Source organism: Eschrichtius robustus, chromosome 8, assembly GCF_028021215.1.
Source record: "Eschrichtius robustus isolate mEscRob2 chromosome 8, mEscRob2.pri, whole genome shotgun sequence".
Classification (NCBI taxonomy): Eukaryota; Metazoa; Chordata; class Mammalia; order Artiodactyla; family Eschrichtiidae; genus Eschrichtius; species Eschrichtius robustus.
The window spans coordinates 2,702,639-2,716,228 of record NC_090831.1 but is presented as its reverse complement, the minus strand read 5'-3'; the positions used below and the strand labels follow the sequence as shown (position 1 = coordinate 2,716,228).

At 46.2% G+C, this 13,590-nt stretch overlaps 1 protein-coding gene across 1 annotated transcript in view; it reads left to right on the top strand.

Annotated features, from left to right (window-relative positions):
• Positions 1-13,590, top strand: part of DDC (dopa decarboxylase) — an 81,634-nt gene that overhangs the window by 55,233 nt on the left and 12,811 nt on the right. Inside the window, exons 8-10 of the mRNA XM_068549869.1 lie at positions 268-362; positions 4,958-5,025; positions 12,789-12,865. Coding sequence (XP_068405970.1) covers positions 268-362; positions 4,958-5,025; positions 12,789-12,865 — 240 coding nt within the window. The remainder of the gene's footprint in view (positions 1-267; positions 363-4,957; positions 5,026-12,788; positions 12,866-13,590) is intronic.

Here is a 13,590-nt window from a genome sequence, read left to right as displayed (position 1 = left end):
TCTGCTGGGCATGAGGGTCAAAGCCGAGAGTCAGGGGTTCCCCTCACCTCCACGCGTTCCCTGAGTTCTGGTCCCCGTGCCAGGCACCGTCGGGGCCAGCAGCACACGGCCTCTGCCTCAGCATCACTGCTTGTCAGGGATGCAGACATCAGGCCAACAAACGCTGTTGACAGATTGTATTTGAGAAGATGCTGGGCTGGGACAGGTGCTCTGACGCCAGGATGAGGGCGGCCCTCTGAGTGCTCACAGGTTGCTTCTGGGCTTCAGGTCACGAGGAGGACGTGTGGCTGCACGTGGACGCTGCCTACGCGGGCAGCGCCTTCATCTGCCCCGAGTTCCGGCATCTTCTGAATGGAGTGGAGGTGAGTGTGCTCTTCCACAAGAGCGTTTTTAGAAGGTATCCTGCGACCAGTGACTTCTCCTTACAAGGGTGTGACATTGATATTTTTTACCACTGTGGTTCGTTGCAGCAAATGACTTCCAAACCAGTTTCTGTGATGGGTGGAGGTCACACTTCCTTGTGACAAGGGGTGAGAACCTTTCCCGATCATACAGCCTTGTCTTCTCAAAATACACCTGATGTTTACACTATTTCTCCGTCTGCAAATCCTGGGTAGAGCTGTCATGATAGGATAGAGTTTAGCTTACAAACGGTGGGAAACTGTTTAGGAAGAAAATAAAATCTGAATGCGTGTCAGATCAAGGGATAATTTTTTAAAAAACAACCTGCGATTCCATTTGATCTGGATCAATAGTCATGTTCTGATCATGCAACTGTGCATGATGTTCACTTTCACTGAGATGGAGAAAATGGCCACCGGTGCATTTAAATGTTCTGAGCACTTTCAGAATTTGGAAGACATGGCCTGTAATGCCAGCTAAAGCATCTGCTTCTTTTGAGAAACAGCAACCAAAACGATCGACAGATGCTCTGCTTCTCCAGGGTGCAGACTTGACACTAAATGATGATCTTAGGGGTGGGCCCTGATCAGTAGTTTCAGGCTGGAGCCGGGTTTCACAGTTGGCAGCTCACGGGGCAGGAAGTTCCTCCTTGCCAGGGACTCAGATGTACATGCAATGAAGGGTCCAGGGTGGCAGACTTTGTCAGTGAGCGGGGGAATAGGGTAGTAAATCAACGGAGGCCAGTAATGGCTTCTTGCTCAGAGGCGGGGGTTTCTCGAGACCTTGACCTCACGAGGTGCAGGGATCAAGGGCGTGGTCTTGGGCCTTGGACAGCCTGCTTGCATCCTGGCTTTGCCCTAGGACCAGCCATGTCCCCTCGGGCAGGCTAGTATCCTCTCCCCACCTCACAAGATGGATTTCGTAATCATGCCTCCTTTGACGAGTTGTTTTAAGGATCAGAGGAGTTAACCATATTTAAAGGGCTAAGAAGCAGCGTCTGCATACAGCAAGCTATGCACACATTCCACACCATTATCATTTTTCACCACGACCTGGAGAGACCATCCCTCCAAACCTCCCTCTGCCCTCTTGCCTGCCGCCGATCAATTTTCTAGTGACTCATTTGGATTCTCATAACACCATAATACCAGCAAAGTGGGTGTCAGAGGTATAGAATACAAAATTCCCATCTTTGGGATGAATAATGCCTTTATCACTAATGAATGAAGGCGTAGTCTGGTTTATATCTCCCTCACATCCATCCATTTATTCACTCATTCATTCAGTAATTACTTATTGATCACTGAATGTGTGCAAGGGCTTAGATCAATCCTCAGCGGGTAAATAGAGCTTCCAAAGACCTCTGGAAATATTGGGAAGGGGTGTAGTACATGAGAAGTTCTGGTAACGGGAAGCTCACACTGGCCCCTATAGTTCATGGCTGGTAGCTAGTTAGGTGGGTGTTTGGTGCTAGGAAGTGAAGAATAAATCTCTGTACCATGTAAATACCTTTTGTTGTGGTCCTGTGGTCTTGTGTGTGACGATACGCATCACTGGGGATGTCTGTCCCTATGGTCTCCAGGGACCAAGGGCAAAGTATTCATCTGGGATGTACGTGCCCCTCCCAAGGCCTGGTCTTTTCTAACTCTGAGTATCAGGTGTAGAATTTCACGATCTGTCCCCCTTACACTCTTCTCTTCCTCATGAACCCACAACCCGAGGTTTCACTTTCATGGGGGTGTCCAATTGTCAGACCACCCCAGTGGTGGGGCTGCAGTGAGATCCTATCAGCACCAGACAGGATTTCATACCCAACCATGAGTCACTGCCATCTGTCCTCCTGTGGCCACTGGTCCCTGGGCTGGGAGGGCCCGCTGCTCAGCTGGCAGATAACGGGTGCAATATCCTGTCTGGCCCGGCCCTTCCCTGCAGATAAGAACCTTCCTCTCCATCAGCAGGAAGAAAACGTCGCAGTGGGTAATGAAAGACGTTTACACAGATCAGCCCCCAGGAGGGAACTAATAAAATGCCTAGCAAACAAAGCCCCTTCTTTCACCTTCTGTTTCCCATTATCAACAAATGAAACTTGTCATTTCCTGTCTCTTTCTCAATATTGCTCTTATTGGAGCCTCGAGGGAAATGAATCTGCTCTCCCAGAGTGGGCGGACAGGTGAGGTTGCTGTTGGTGACCACGCATCTCCCTGTCGGCCCCTCCTGGCTACCCCCTCCCCCTTCCCTCGTTGGGATGGAGAAGAGGTGTCCCACAGCCTCGGGGAGACTTCGAAGCTTCCCCACTACGAGGTTCCTCCCAGCTGGGGCCTTGCCACGGCCGCTGCCATCATTCTGCTTCAATTATAGATGCAGCCACGTGGCCTCCAGGGGGACCCAGGTCCTGTTCATCAGCCAGAGGATAAGCCAAGAGCCAGCGCTCTGAGAATCGTAAGAGCTCGCCACTTGTGATGGCTCAGTGAAAACGCAGACTGCCCTCCTTGGCCAGTCTTGGTGGTTGAAATCTCTCATTTTTCTACTTGAAAATGGGATGACACTTGACCTTGAACCTAGAGCCAGCTGTTGGCGGTTGTTACCACTGGCATCCAGGGAGGGACCCTGTTACTATTATGAGTACGATGAATGTGGATGGTGTCTATAGAAATAAAGAAGAAAACATTTAGATAGACGGGAACAGTTGTTGATCTATTACATCAATGTTGGTAAAAGAACCAACCATTAAATGAAAAAAATGGGCTGATCCTGATTACTGTCGATTAGCTATGAAATTTTCACTTTCCCATTGCTGATCATGATACATATATTCTGAGAACTTTGCTAGTTCATAAAGTTGAGGAAACTTATGCATAAAGTATTTCCCAGGCCAAATCGGTCCAATTGTCTGACATATCACCTGTGAATTAAAATTTTGATTATTCCGCATTGTCTAGTAGTTTGAAATGTTCATACATTTTATGTGACTTCAGACTATGCAAATTTGAAAGCATGCAAGATAAGCCATGAATAACATCTCATTTTATGTGGAAAAGTAGAACTGTGAATCCCCCCAATTAAAAATGAATTGGGACTCACAGTTTCAAAGCAGGCAAGCGCCCCCAGATATGAGCTGTGTCTGTGTTGCTGCCAGGGTGGGTCTCCTCACGATGATAGAAACTTCCCATGACCTTTGTCAGGGTCGGGCTCCGATTATGCTTTGAAATTCTGCGTATTTTAAATTATCCAAGGTCCTCGAAGTGCATCCCTTGATCCAAATGTGATAGCCCTACACCAAATTAGGATTAACAGATACATAATAGGAAGGCTCTAGATACTACCTCATTCCAATCCCTCACTTATAAGTTCCTGTAGAAAAATGCTGCTGCCATATCAGTAAACAAAGGATGTTGCAGCCATCAAGCCATCACATTACAGCCGCCCTGAAAGTGAGCCCTGAGGGAACTCAGGATGAGAAAGCACAGGACACTGATCCCAGGTAGCTGAGGTGCCCATCAAAGGGATGATTTCAGTGAGTCCAGACTCTTGCATCTTCCCATAGATGCATAGAAAAGAGCTAAATTCCTTAACTTGAGATGTCTGGTTTTCTTTAATTAACAGTAACCTTTTGATGTTCCGACTACCTGATCTTTGTTGCAAAAACCCCTCTATATCCTGGGCCCCCCCTTGCCTCTTCAGAGCAGTCCCTCAGAGCTACCTGAGATGCTGTCTTCCGGGCTTGAAGTTCTCAGAAAGTCCGCCAAACAAAGCATAACTCAACTTTTAGGTTGTGCATTTTTTTTGGTCAGCAGCCTGGTACCCTTCACGTCCAGCGGACCTCAGCGTCGCTCCGGTTCTGTGGGTGTCTCTCTGCAGGGCGCCCCCTCCCCCGAGGCACATCCCAGCCCGGCTCAGCCAGTCCCTTCCCTCTGCCTCTGAGCGGGGAGCCAGCTTGAGGGCTACCTGGTGGTCGTTTTCATATGGCCCAGGGACTGTTCTCTTGCCAGGTCTCCCCACTTAACCAGAGCTGCAGGAGGTCAGTAGCCATTTTCTCATCACGTGGTTCCCTGGGCCACCACCTGGCTGGCTTTACAACCACGGAGCAGCGACAGTCTCAGTGTTTGCACTGGATGTTTTCTGCGTCACCCTCGGGAGCTGCACTGAAGAGTTTTTGGCTGTGATTGCACGTCTTCCCCACGAAGCAGAACTCCCATCCAGGCCACACGGACAGGCAGTTGTGCCCGGAAGCCAACCCCGATTCTCTGGCTCCAAAGCTCTCTTCCTCCCCTTGCGCTTCAGCCCAGAATCAGATCCATACTAGCTTCATGTTTCACGAGATAGGATTTGAAAATGAAAGAAAAGAGGCTCAGGTAGGAGCAGTGGCTGCCCAGACCTTCCCAAGTGCCCTCGAGCCCCAAACCCCACGGTTCAGCTGCTTCCCTTCTCCTCTGTCTGGTCACGCTGGTTTTCATTTGAGACTGCAAACTGTTAATTACTATGTATGAGGTCGTGTTTTATAGCTAAACATTAATAACTGAAGTGTTTTCTTTTTGTTGTTATTATTCCTTGGCAGTATGCAGATTCATTTAACTTTAATCCCCACAAATGGCTCTTGGTGAATTTTGACTGCTCTGCCATGTGGTAAGTTGCCCTGTTCATTAGATGTCAATTACCCTGCAATTACACTGCTCCTTAGAATAGTTTATATGAAAGAAACCTGGCAGGTGAGGTGCCATTGCTGGCAAAGCACATACATCACTTACTGCTTGCCTGCATTTCTGAGCCATGGGTGGAATTCTTGCTAAATCTTACCCTGTTGTACGCTGTTATCTAGAACATATTGGCACAAGAAAAGAGGATAACAGAGAAAATCTCTGGTCTAATCTATCTAGCATTAATAAAAAACAGTGCTTAGTAACCTTAGCACATATTTCTAAATCATTTTCTTCTGTGTTTTTTTCTTAAATGTTTAATAAATCTAAGTCTATATGCTTAAAAGTATTTGCTAAGGAAAAATAAAAGTAATTCTATTTTCTAAGCAGTTCCCTGAAAATTCTTACCAGCAGTACCGGCATCACATTGGTTATCTCTAGAGCAAGAAAAAAGAATTCCAGACTTCCAAAATGGAAGTGGTTGATATTTCACTACATGGATAATATTTAAAGAAATGCTGGTGACTGGGAGTGGAATGGGATTTCTAGAAACTAGTTCTTCTGAGTTTTTTAGAGTAAGAAGGTGGTTAATGAATCTTGAGATCAAGAGGCTTTGCATGAATTTTGTGCAAAATTGTTCACTGTGTAATTAAGTGAATGGTTTTCCACCTTAGAAAGGTGAGGAAAGCAGCTCTCACATAATCCGGCTAAAGTTAGTTCACCAAATAATCAGTTTCCCTTGAACTCTATCTAAAGATAAACTACATGTTCAGTGCTTCCCTTCTGTTTAAATCAAATTCACTTTTTTGTCAGTCTTTGACCCGAACTCTGATACATGATTTTAAAACCCATTCGTATCTGGGCTACAGTTTTTCTGAAATGTTAATAAGAACTGATAAAAGCTACAGCTTTTATGAATGTTAGTATTCTTGTGGTTGCGTTTGTCTATTTTACCTGGATTGGAACACTTTAAGGATAGTTTATGCAGCGTGTCAAAACTCCCTTTTTTCAAACTTTAATTCGGGTTGAGATGTCATTCTGTTTTGCTGGGGTATTGGGTCAGGTGCAAACACCGTCCGAGAGAGCTGATGGGTGGGTTGTGGGTCCAGAGCACCCAGCTGGCGTGGGGCCGGCAGGGGTCCCCAAGGCCTCTGTTCTGTGAGGAGGGGGCTGGCCTCAGAGCAAGTTAACTGGCAGCTAAGGGGTCCTTAGCTAAGGGATCTGGCAGAGAAAAGCCACAGAGCCGGCCTGGACAGACCAGCTGACGGCTGATGGGGGATGGAACGAGATGACCCCAGAGGGGCTTGTGGTAAGCCGTGATGTTCCACTCATTTCCTGGGTAAAATAATAGCAAAAACGGATGTACAAGGAGCCCCCGTAAGTGCAGGCTGCCGTCATCACACGCGATTTAACCAAAGTCACTGCCCCCCCAGGCAGCCTGGCAAGGAAGGCACTGACATTGCTGCCCCCTCTTCCTGATGGAGAGACTGCAGCTGTCAGGGCCCACTGACGTGTGCCCCAAAAGCTGAGATGTGATGAGGATGAATACAATAAATGTAGCATCTGCCTTTGCATCCAGAAAGCCAGGGAGCAAGTTAAGGGTGAGAGAAAACGTGCTTTACCCGTGGCCTTTCCCAGAGCCTGGTGTGACGGCCAAGGCTGCTGGAAGGTGCAGCCAGAGCTGGGGGGCTGTGTGTTAATCTGTCTCAGACGGGTCCCTTCTGGCATCTTCTGTTCAGGACCAGCCCGTAGAGGGGGATTTGGCAAAGGGGAGGTGACGTACGGGAGGAGACGGGAAATGTAGGGATGAGGCCACGTCGTTTGGAGATGGAAAACGGACCTGAGCGTTATGAGCCTGTAGGAGAAACTTACACATGAGCCACGAGACACAAGAGCAGCCTCCAGTATTTGAAATTTTGCCAAAGAGAAGGGTGATTAGTTATCCCCTCAGAGTGGGGAATTGAGGGGTGGGAGGCAATACTTAAGGAGCCTCCCACCTGCCTATGGGTTTGAAAGGCTAAATAAATAGAGTAAAAATTTAAATTATAATAGAGGATGTGCCTTCTCTCTCCTGAGCTATTGAGGTCCTGGCCAGAGCGATTGTCAAGGGTTCTGAGGTGATTTCACACATCTGGGAGAATCAGGTCTCTCCAAAACCCAGGGGTTCGTCCCATGATATGGTAATGATGATACGCATATTGATTGATGGAATTTGATCTTGAAGGATTCGTGTTTTAACATAAAAATTACCCATGTCTACTATTTTGGGCGCCGTGCTTATATTACCTTGCTAGGGCTGCTGTAACAGAGTACCACATACTGGGCGGCTTAAAAAACAGAAATCTAATTCTGGAGGCTAGAAGCCCGAGACCAAGGTGTCTGCAGGGCTGGTTTCTCCTGAGGCCTCTCTCCTCAGGGTGTAGATGGCCTTCTTCTCCCTGGGTTTTCATATGGTTGTCCCTCTGTGCATGTCTGTGTCCAAATTTCCTCTTCTTAGAAGGACACCAGTCATATGGGATCAGGGCCCAGACACATGACCACATTTTAATTTAATTACCTCTTTGAAGACCCTGTCTCCAAACACAGTCACTTTCTAAGGTACCAGGGGTTAGAACTTCAGTGTATAAATTTTGGGGGGTGGTGACACACTTCAGCCCGGAATAGTGCTGATAAGAAATTACTAGTTAAAGCCAGAAGGCTAATATTTAGGGAATTAACCCAGGTCAGCTTACTTTAAACCCTATAATCTTAATTATGCCACCTACTACTTTCTGATTTTTTGATTCTTATCAAACGTAGGTTTTCCTTTGACCCCACCGCACCAAGCACACCTTCCCTGCGAAGAAGTTCTCTCTCCTTGCCCACAGGGGCGTGTTGAGCACTGCCCAGCTTGCGGGGTGCTCGGCACAAGGTCCTTCACACACCTGCCCAGACCCCCACCCCAGGGGCTGCCCTGGGTGATGCTAGTGAAGCAGCCCCGTCCAAACCGAGACCTACAAGGAGAAGGGAAGGTCAGGAGTTAGTTGGAAAGCATTTTGTTTTGAGCGCTGTTGACTGAAACCAGAGTGCTATCATTCCTGGACTTGAGGAGTCTCAGCCATGGGATAGAGTTTTCAGTCAATAAAATACAACCGAAGGAAACTGAGAACCTAAATGAAATCAAGTCTAGTCCAGTGCAAACCGAGATCCATGGGGTGAGGAGGTGCGGGGCGGGGAAGGGTTTGGGAAGACAGAGGGGAGAGGTTCAGGGGAGAAGCGTGGGGAGCTGGGGGTAGAGAGGGGTGTGCGAGCGAGACCCCTCGATCGGCCCCTTTGTTCATTGCCCAGAAGCCTGTCTGGTGAAGTGGCGTCCGACAGAGGGCACGTGAGGAGGGTCCAGGCAATGTGGACCTGCGGGGGTGTGGGGCAGCAGCCAGTGCAAAGGCCCTGAGACGCATGTGTGCACAACAGCAAACTCAGAACAGGTGACAGCTACTGAAGGTGGTTTCCTGTGGTCCATGTAGGTTTAAATTCCTTTTAAATAAGCTGCCCACATTTAGAAGTTGGTGTTTTTACATAAACATGCAAGTTTCCAATGTCTCATCCATTACTGAGCGCCTTTAAAGCATCATTTCTGCCGGTCTGGGATGCTGGGGCATCCTTCCCACCTGGCACAGCGCCGTGGCCAGCCTGGCCCTGTGCACCTGTGAGTGCCAGGCTCCTCGAGCAGGCACACGTGAAGGATTATAGTTGCTCTCCAGATACTTCTGGTTTGAGGAAATGATGTACCAGGTTAAATCACAGCACCAGATTCTGTGAAGAAGTGAGATGTAAACCTAAGGTCTTGGGCTGTGTGGAGAGAATTCCCCCTGCCTTTGCTGGAATGGGCAAAGCGAATGCACCTAAACCCTCATCCAGGGGTGCCTGATTCTTCCGTTTACAGCAGTAATGATGCTTCGAGTACAAATTTTACATTCAAGATATTACCTGCTAGTAGGTGGCCTTTTACTTTCTCATACACCACCTCACCTAATCCTATTGCAGCCTTACTGGTATAGGAATTATCGTCCCTCATCCAGATGAGGCAACTGGAGTTCTGAGACGTGCATGGGTTTGCTAATGGCACACAGCCATCCATGCTAGAGCCATGTGTCTGATGCAATAGGGGTGAAGGTTCAAAAACTATAACTGAGTAAAAAGAGTCAGATACAGAATTATGTATCTCCCAGGATGCAAATGAAGACATGCACACAAAGCAATATCCATTTTACAAACACACAGCTAAACAAATGGACGCACAGAGAACACGTTGGAATTGTCCCGGATGGATACAGAAGAAATCGGAGAATGAGAGCTGTTTTTAGTGTGAATGAGGCAAAATTGGGCCCTGATTCTCTGTCCACTTTTGTTCAATCTGACTCTGATTCCACTTTCTCTCTGAATACTGAAAATAGTCCTGGATTTTAGCCCTGGCACATACAGCCTAAATTCCAAAGGAGAATGAATGGACCACAGCATTCCTCTCCTGTTTCAAGGCAGCTACCCCTTCGCCTACCTGAGCTGAGGGTCCACTGAACAAGTTGGGCACAAGTTGGGGACCCCTGTGTGTTTGCAGAGGATGTAAGCGAGCCTTGCGGCCTGCTGACAGGGAGCAGGGAGAGAAGGATGGCTAAGAGTCTACTCAGAGGCTTTTTTGCCCTGTTCTGAAAATCCAGGGAATCACATACATATATTTTGCTATTCTAAGAGGTTATTGCAGTAAAAAATGAGGTGTCCCAACACAGTAGAACACAGATAATAAGGATACTCATGAGAACTGGATTTCAGAAAAGGCCAGGCATCCTTCAACTCTGCAGAGTTGAAAACAAGCAAGCAAACAGTCCTAAGTTGTGAATTTTTTATAGATGTGTTTAAAGGTTTTGCTAATACAACAAACAAGATGTAAATGGATTTTTTTTTTTTCTCTCACTGGCTTTTTTGTATTCCTCAAAATCAGAAGGGTCTCTCTTTTGTTTAATGAAATTTTATCAATGGTTAGTCCATAATTTAAACTCAAGTCTTTGGTTATATTCTCTATGTATTAAAACGGACAAGATAATTGAAGCTTTAAAAACTTGACCTCATTACAAGCCCAGTAAATAAGTTTTATAAGGATTTCATTATTCTGTTCATAAGCTCTTTATTGTTCATTTGGGTATTTTGAATCTTTTATATGTAAATATGAACCATTCTTCTCTGATCTCAATGTCCCTTAATATCAGATTTTCTCCAAAGAGAGCCTCAAATTCCACCAAGGTCATGTTTTACTCTGCCTTTAAAAAAGAGGGTTAATTTTTTTCCAAATAAAATTAAATTTTTTAGTTTTATAACTTTTGTACACCCCTGTTATATTGGAGTTTTTGAAAAATTCAGTTACTTGGGAAGATTTTAAGTCACTCTGGTTATGGTAAGACGTGATTCTAGAACCTGTGCATGACAGCACAGTTTTCTCTGAATCTCCTTTGTTTCTTTGCACTTTGGTCCTGGTGCTTTTGGCATCTTGAATTCTTTATACTGTTTCTGGTACCAAGAGGTAACAGGAGCCCTCATTCAGGGAGCCCTTCACACACAGTGTTGTAGATTTCTTAAAAAGACAACTTAAGAAGCCATGCTTTCTGCACAGGACAGGCATCCCCTGCCCCCTCCTCCGTCAGGACCATCCCTCAGGAATGTGTCCGGTGACAGGGAGAGGCTTTCCTCACCGTGAGGCCCATCAGGGGTGAGATGACATTGATCCCTAGAGAGGGTGTTTCTGTGCATGTGTGTGTGTGTGTGCAAGCGTGTGTGTCTGAGTATGTGCATGCACACGTCCATTTGCTTGTTTAAATAAAGTTTTCTTCTTTGTAGTATCATTAAACTTCACAAGGAAAAGCAAAGCTGGTACCTAAATTTTGAAGAGCAAACCACCACAGACCCACTGGAGCCACGGATCAATGAACAAAGGGAAACTGGAAATCCTAGGACCTGAATGAATATGAAGATGTGACAGAATTCATGGGCATGCAGTAAAGTAGGACTTGGAGAACAGACTTAAACAGAAAACACGAAAGCCAGAAAATAATTAGCTAAGGGCCCCAAGGAAGCCAGAAAACAGCGACAGAATAAACCATCAAAACTAGAAGGAGGGAAATAATGAAGATGAAGAGACAGACATGAAATAGGAAATAAGGAAACAGGACCACAGATCAAGAGAGCCACATGCTGGTCCTTTACCTGCCTAATAAAATAGATGCTCTCCAGAAAGAAGGACCAGAAATAGAGGAGAAGGCACAGTAAACTGTACTGGAAATATAAGAAAGACAAAACCACAGACACAGCAGGCATTTAAAAAGATAGAGAGCACTATGAATTACATCATTCCAGAATTGCCTACAAATGTACATATTCAATAACTACAAAAAAATATGTCATCAAAACTGACTCAAGAATAAATAGAAAACCTGAAATGTCTCATAGCTCTAAAGACTATGTGCCAATAGTTACATTTCACACAACAGAAACATCCAAATTCTTCTAACAGCAAGTTCTACCAACTGTCAAGGCATCTATAGGTCTAATTATAAATGTAATTCAGAGACCAGCAAGGGGGACATATATCATGAGGTCAGTGTCACTTTGATCCCAAAACCAGATGAGAAGCTGAGAAAGAAAAGCTACAGGACAAGCTCACAAAATTACATGTGGAAATTCCAAGTAAATTTTAGCAAATAAAATTCAATAATGTTTAAGGGGAAAATAAAGATGGGATATCGTGACTAAAATGTGTTCATTCCAGACATCCCAGGGTGGTTTAAAAATATTAAAAGATTTTAAAATGTCATGACCATGTTTAACAGTAATGGAGAAGGAAAAGTTATCATCTCATTAGATACGGAAAAAGCATTAGATAAAATTCTATAATTCTTAGTAAAAGAGGAACAGAAGAGAACTTTCCAAATCTGATAAAAAAAAAAAATCGTCCAAAAAACTACAGCAAACCTATTCTCAGTGGTGAAATATTAGAAAAACTGCCTTTAACATTGGGAAAAAAAATTACAATTCCCTTAATACACACCCTATTCAGTGTTGTGCTTTCCTAACCTGTGCAGTAAGACATGACAGAAGTAAAAGTAAGGGTTACAGTGGAAGCCACAAAACTCATGATTCTCAGATGGTGTGAGTGTCTTCAATGAGAACAGAATCTTCCGAGAAAGTATTAATAAGAGAACACAGCAAGATTTCTAGATACACAGCACTTTTAAGGTTGCATTTATTTGCATATACGATAAGTAGCACGTGTAAAATTTTTAAAAGAAATATTTTTTTATAATAGCAAGAAAAGATGTAAGGTTACTATGAATAAATATATCAAAACCTGTGTAGATTTTTATGAAGAAAAGGGTACAATTTTTTGGAAGCCATTCCAGAAGTCCTAACTAAATGAAAATGGAGACTCAACGTCAGGTCTCGGCGCAATTCTAGTTGGACCAGGAATAAAGACCAAAGACTTAGTTTTATTATACCACGTACCCCCAACCTCAGGGGCCCGGAGCTCTGGAGGTTAATGCTGTGCTACAGCCGAGCCAGGGGACGGGGGGTGCAGATGAGGGGCATGCGTGCCGAGTGGGGTGTCAGGGAGGGGACCGGGGAGCAGGGGAGCCTGAACCCAGCGGGAGAAGGAACAGGAGGCGAGGGCCGTGCAGGCCCACCTGAGACGCCTTCTCGTTAAGCCCCTTGGTTTGTTCTCTAAAACAGGGTGAAAAAGAGAACTGACCTGACCGGAGCCTTTAAATTGGACCCCGTGTACCTAAAGCACAGCCACCAGGACTCAGGTAAGCCGCTGGCCTTGTTTCTCCAGTCTGTTCCCATCAGAGCTGCGTCCATGGTGCCCAGAGTCATGTCCACAGACTGGTCCTAGGGGGCCGGGTGCAGAGCCAGGAAGAGCTGCTTCCTGAGCGGGGGTGGTGATGGAGACGCGGTCCTGGCTCTTCTCCTCACTGTTTGGGGCAGGGTTGGGGGAGGCACCCATAGGGCCGGAGGGGCCACACGGCCCTCAACACGGGCGTGGGCACCTCCTGAGCCGAGCCTTTGAAATGATGACTGCCCTAAAGAGAGTTTGCATCGCTTAGACCAGTGGCACCAGGGGAAGAAACAGCTGGGACAGGGGCCTGGGGAGGGAAGAGAAAACTGGGCAAGGCTGAGGCAGGATCCACTCACAAATGCGGATCTCTAAAAATTAAGTCTCCTAGTAAAAAAAACAAACCTTACGGATTACTTGAGATCCTGATCAGATAAAATGCATGAGGCGACCTGCACAGACACCCCTGTCCCTCTTTGCCCACTCACTGTAATCCACGCGCTGGGGACGGTGATTTACATGCTTGTCTGTCCCTATAGGACTCAGCCTCCGGGTGGGGGAGGGTTCTCTCACTCTCCGAAGCCCTCATGGCCACCAGCAGGTGCCATGCCGGCCACCATGGGGTCCGGGGACCCCGCGGAGGGAAGGACAGGCCAAGTCTTTGGGAACTTCTGCCACTGTCTCATTGAGTTTCCTTAG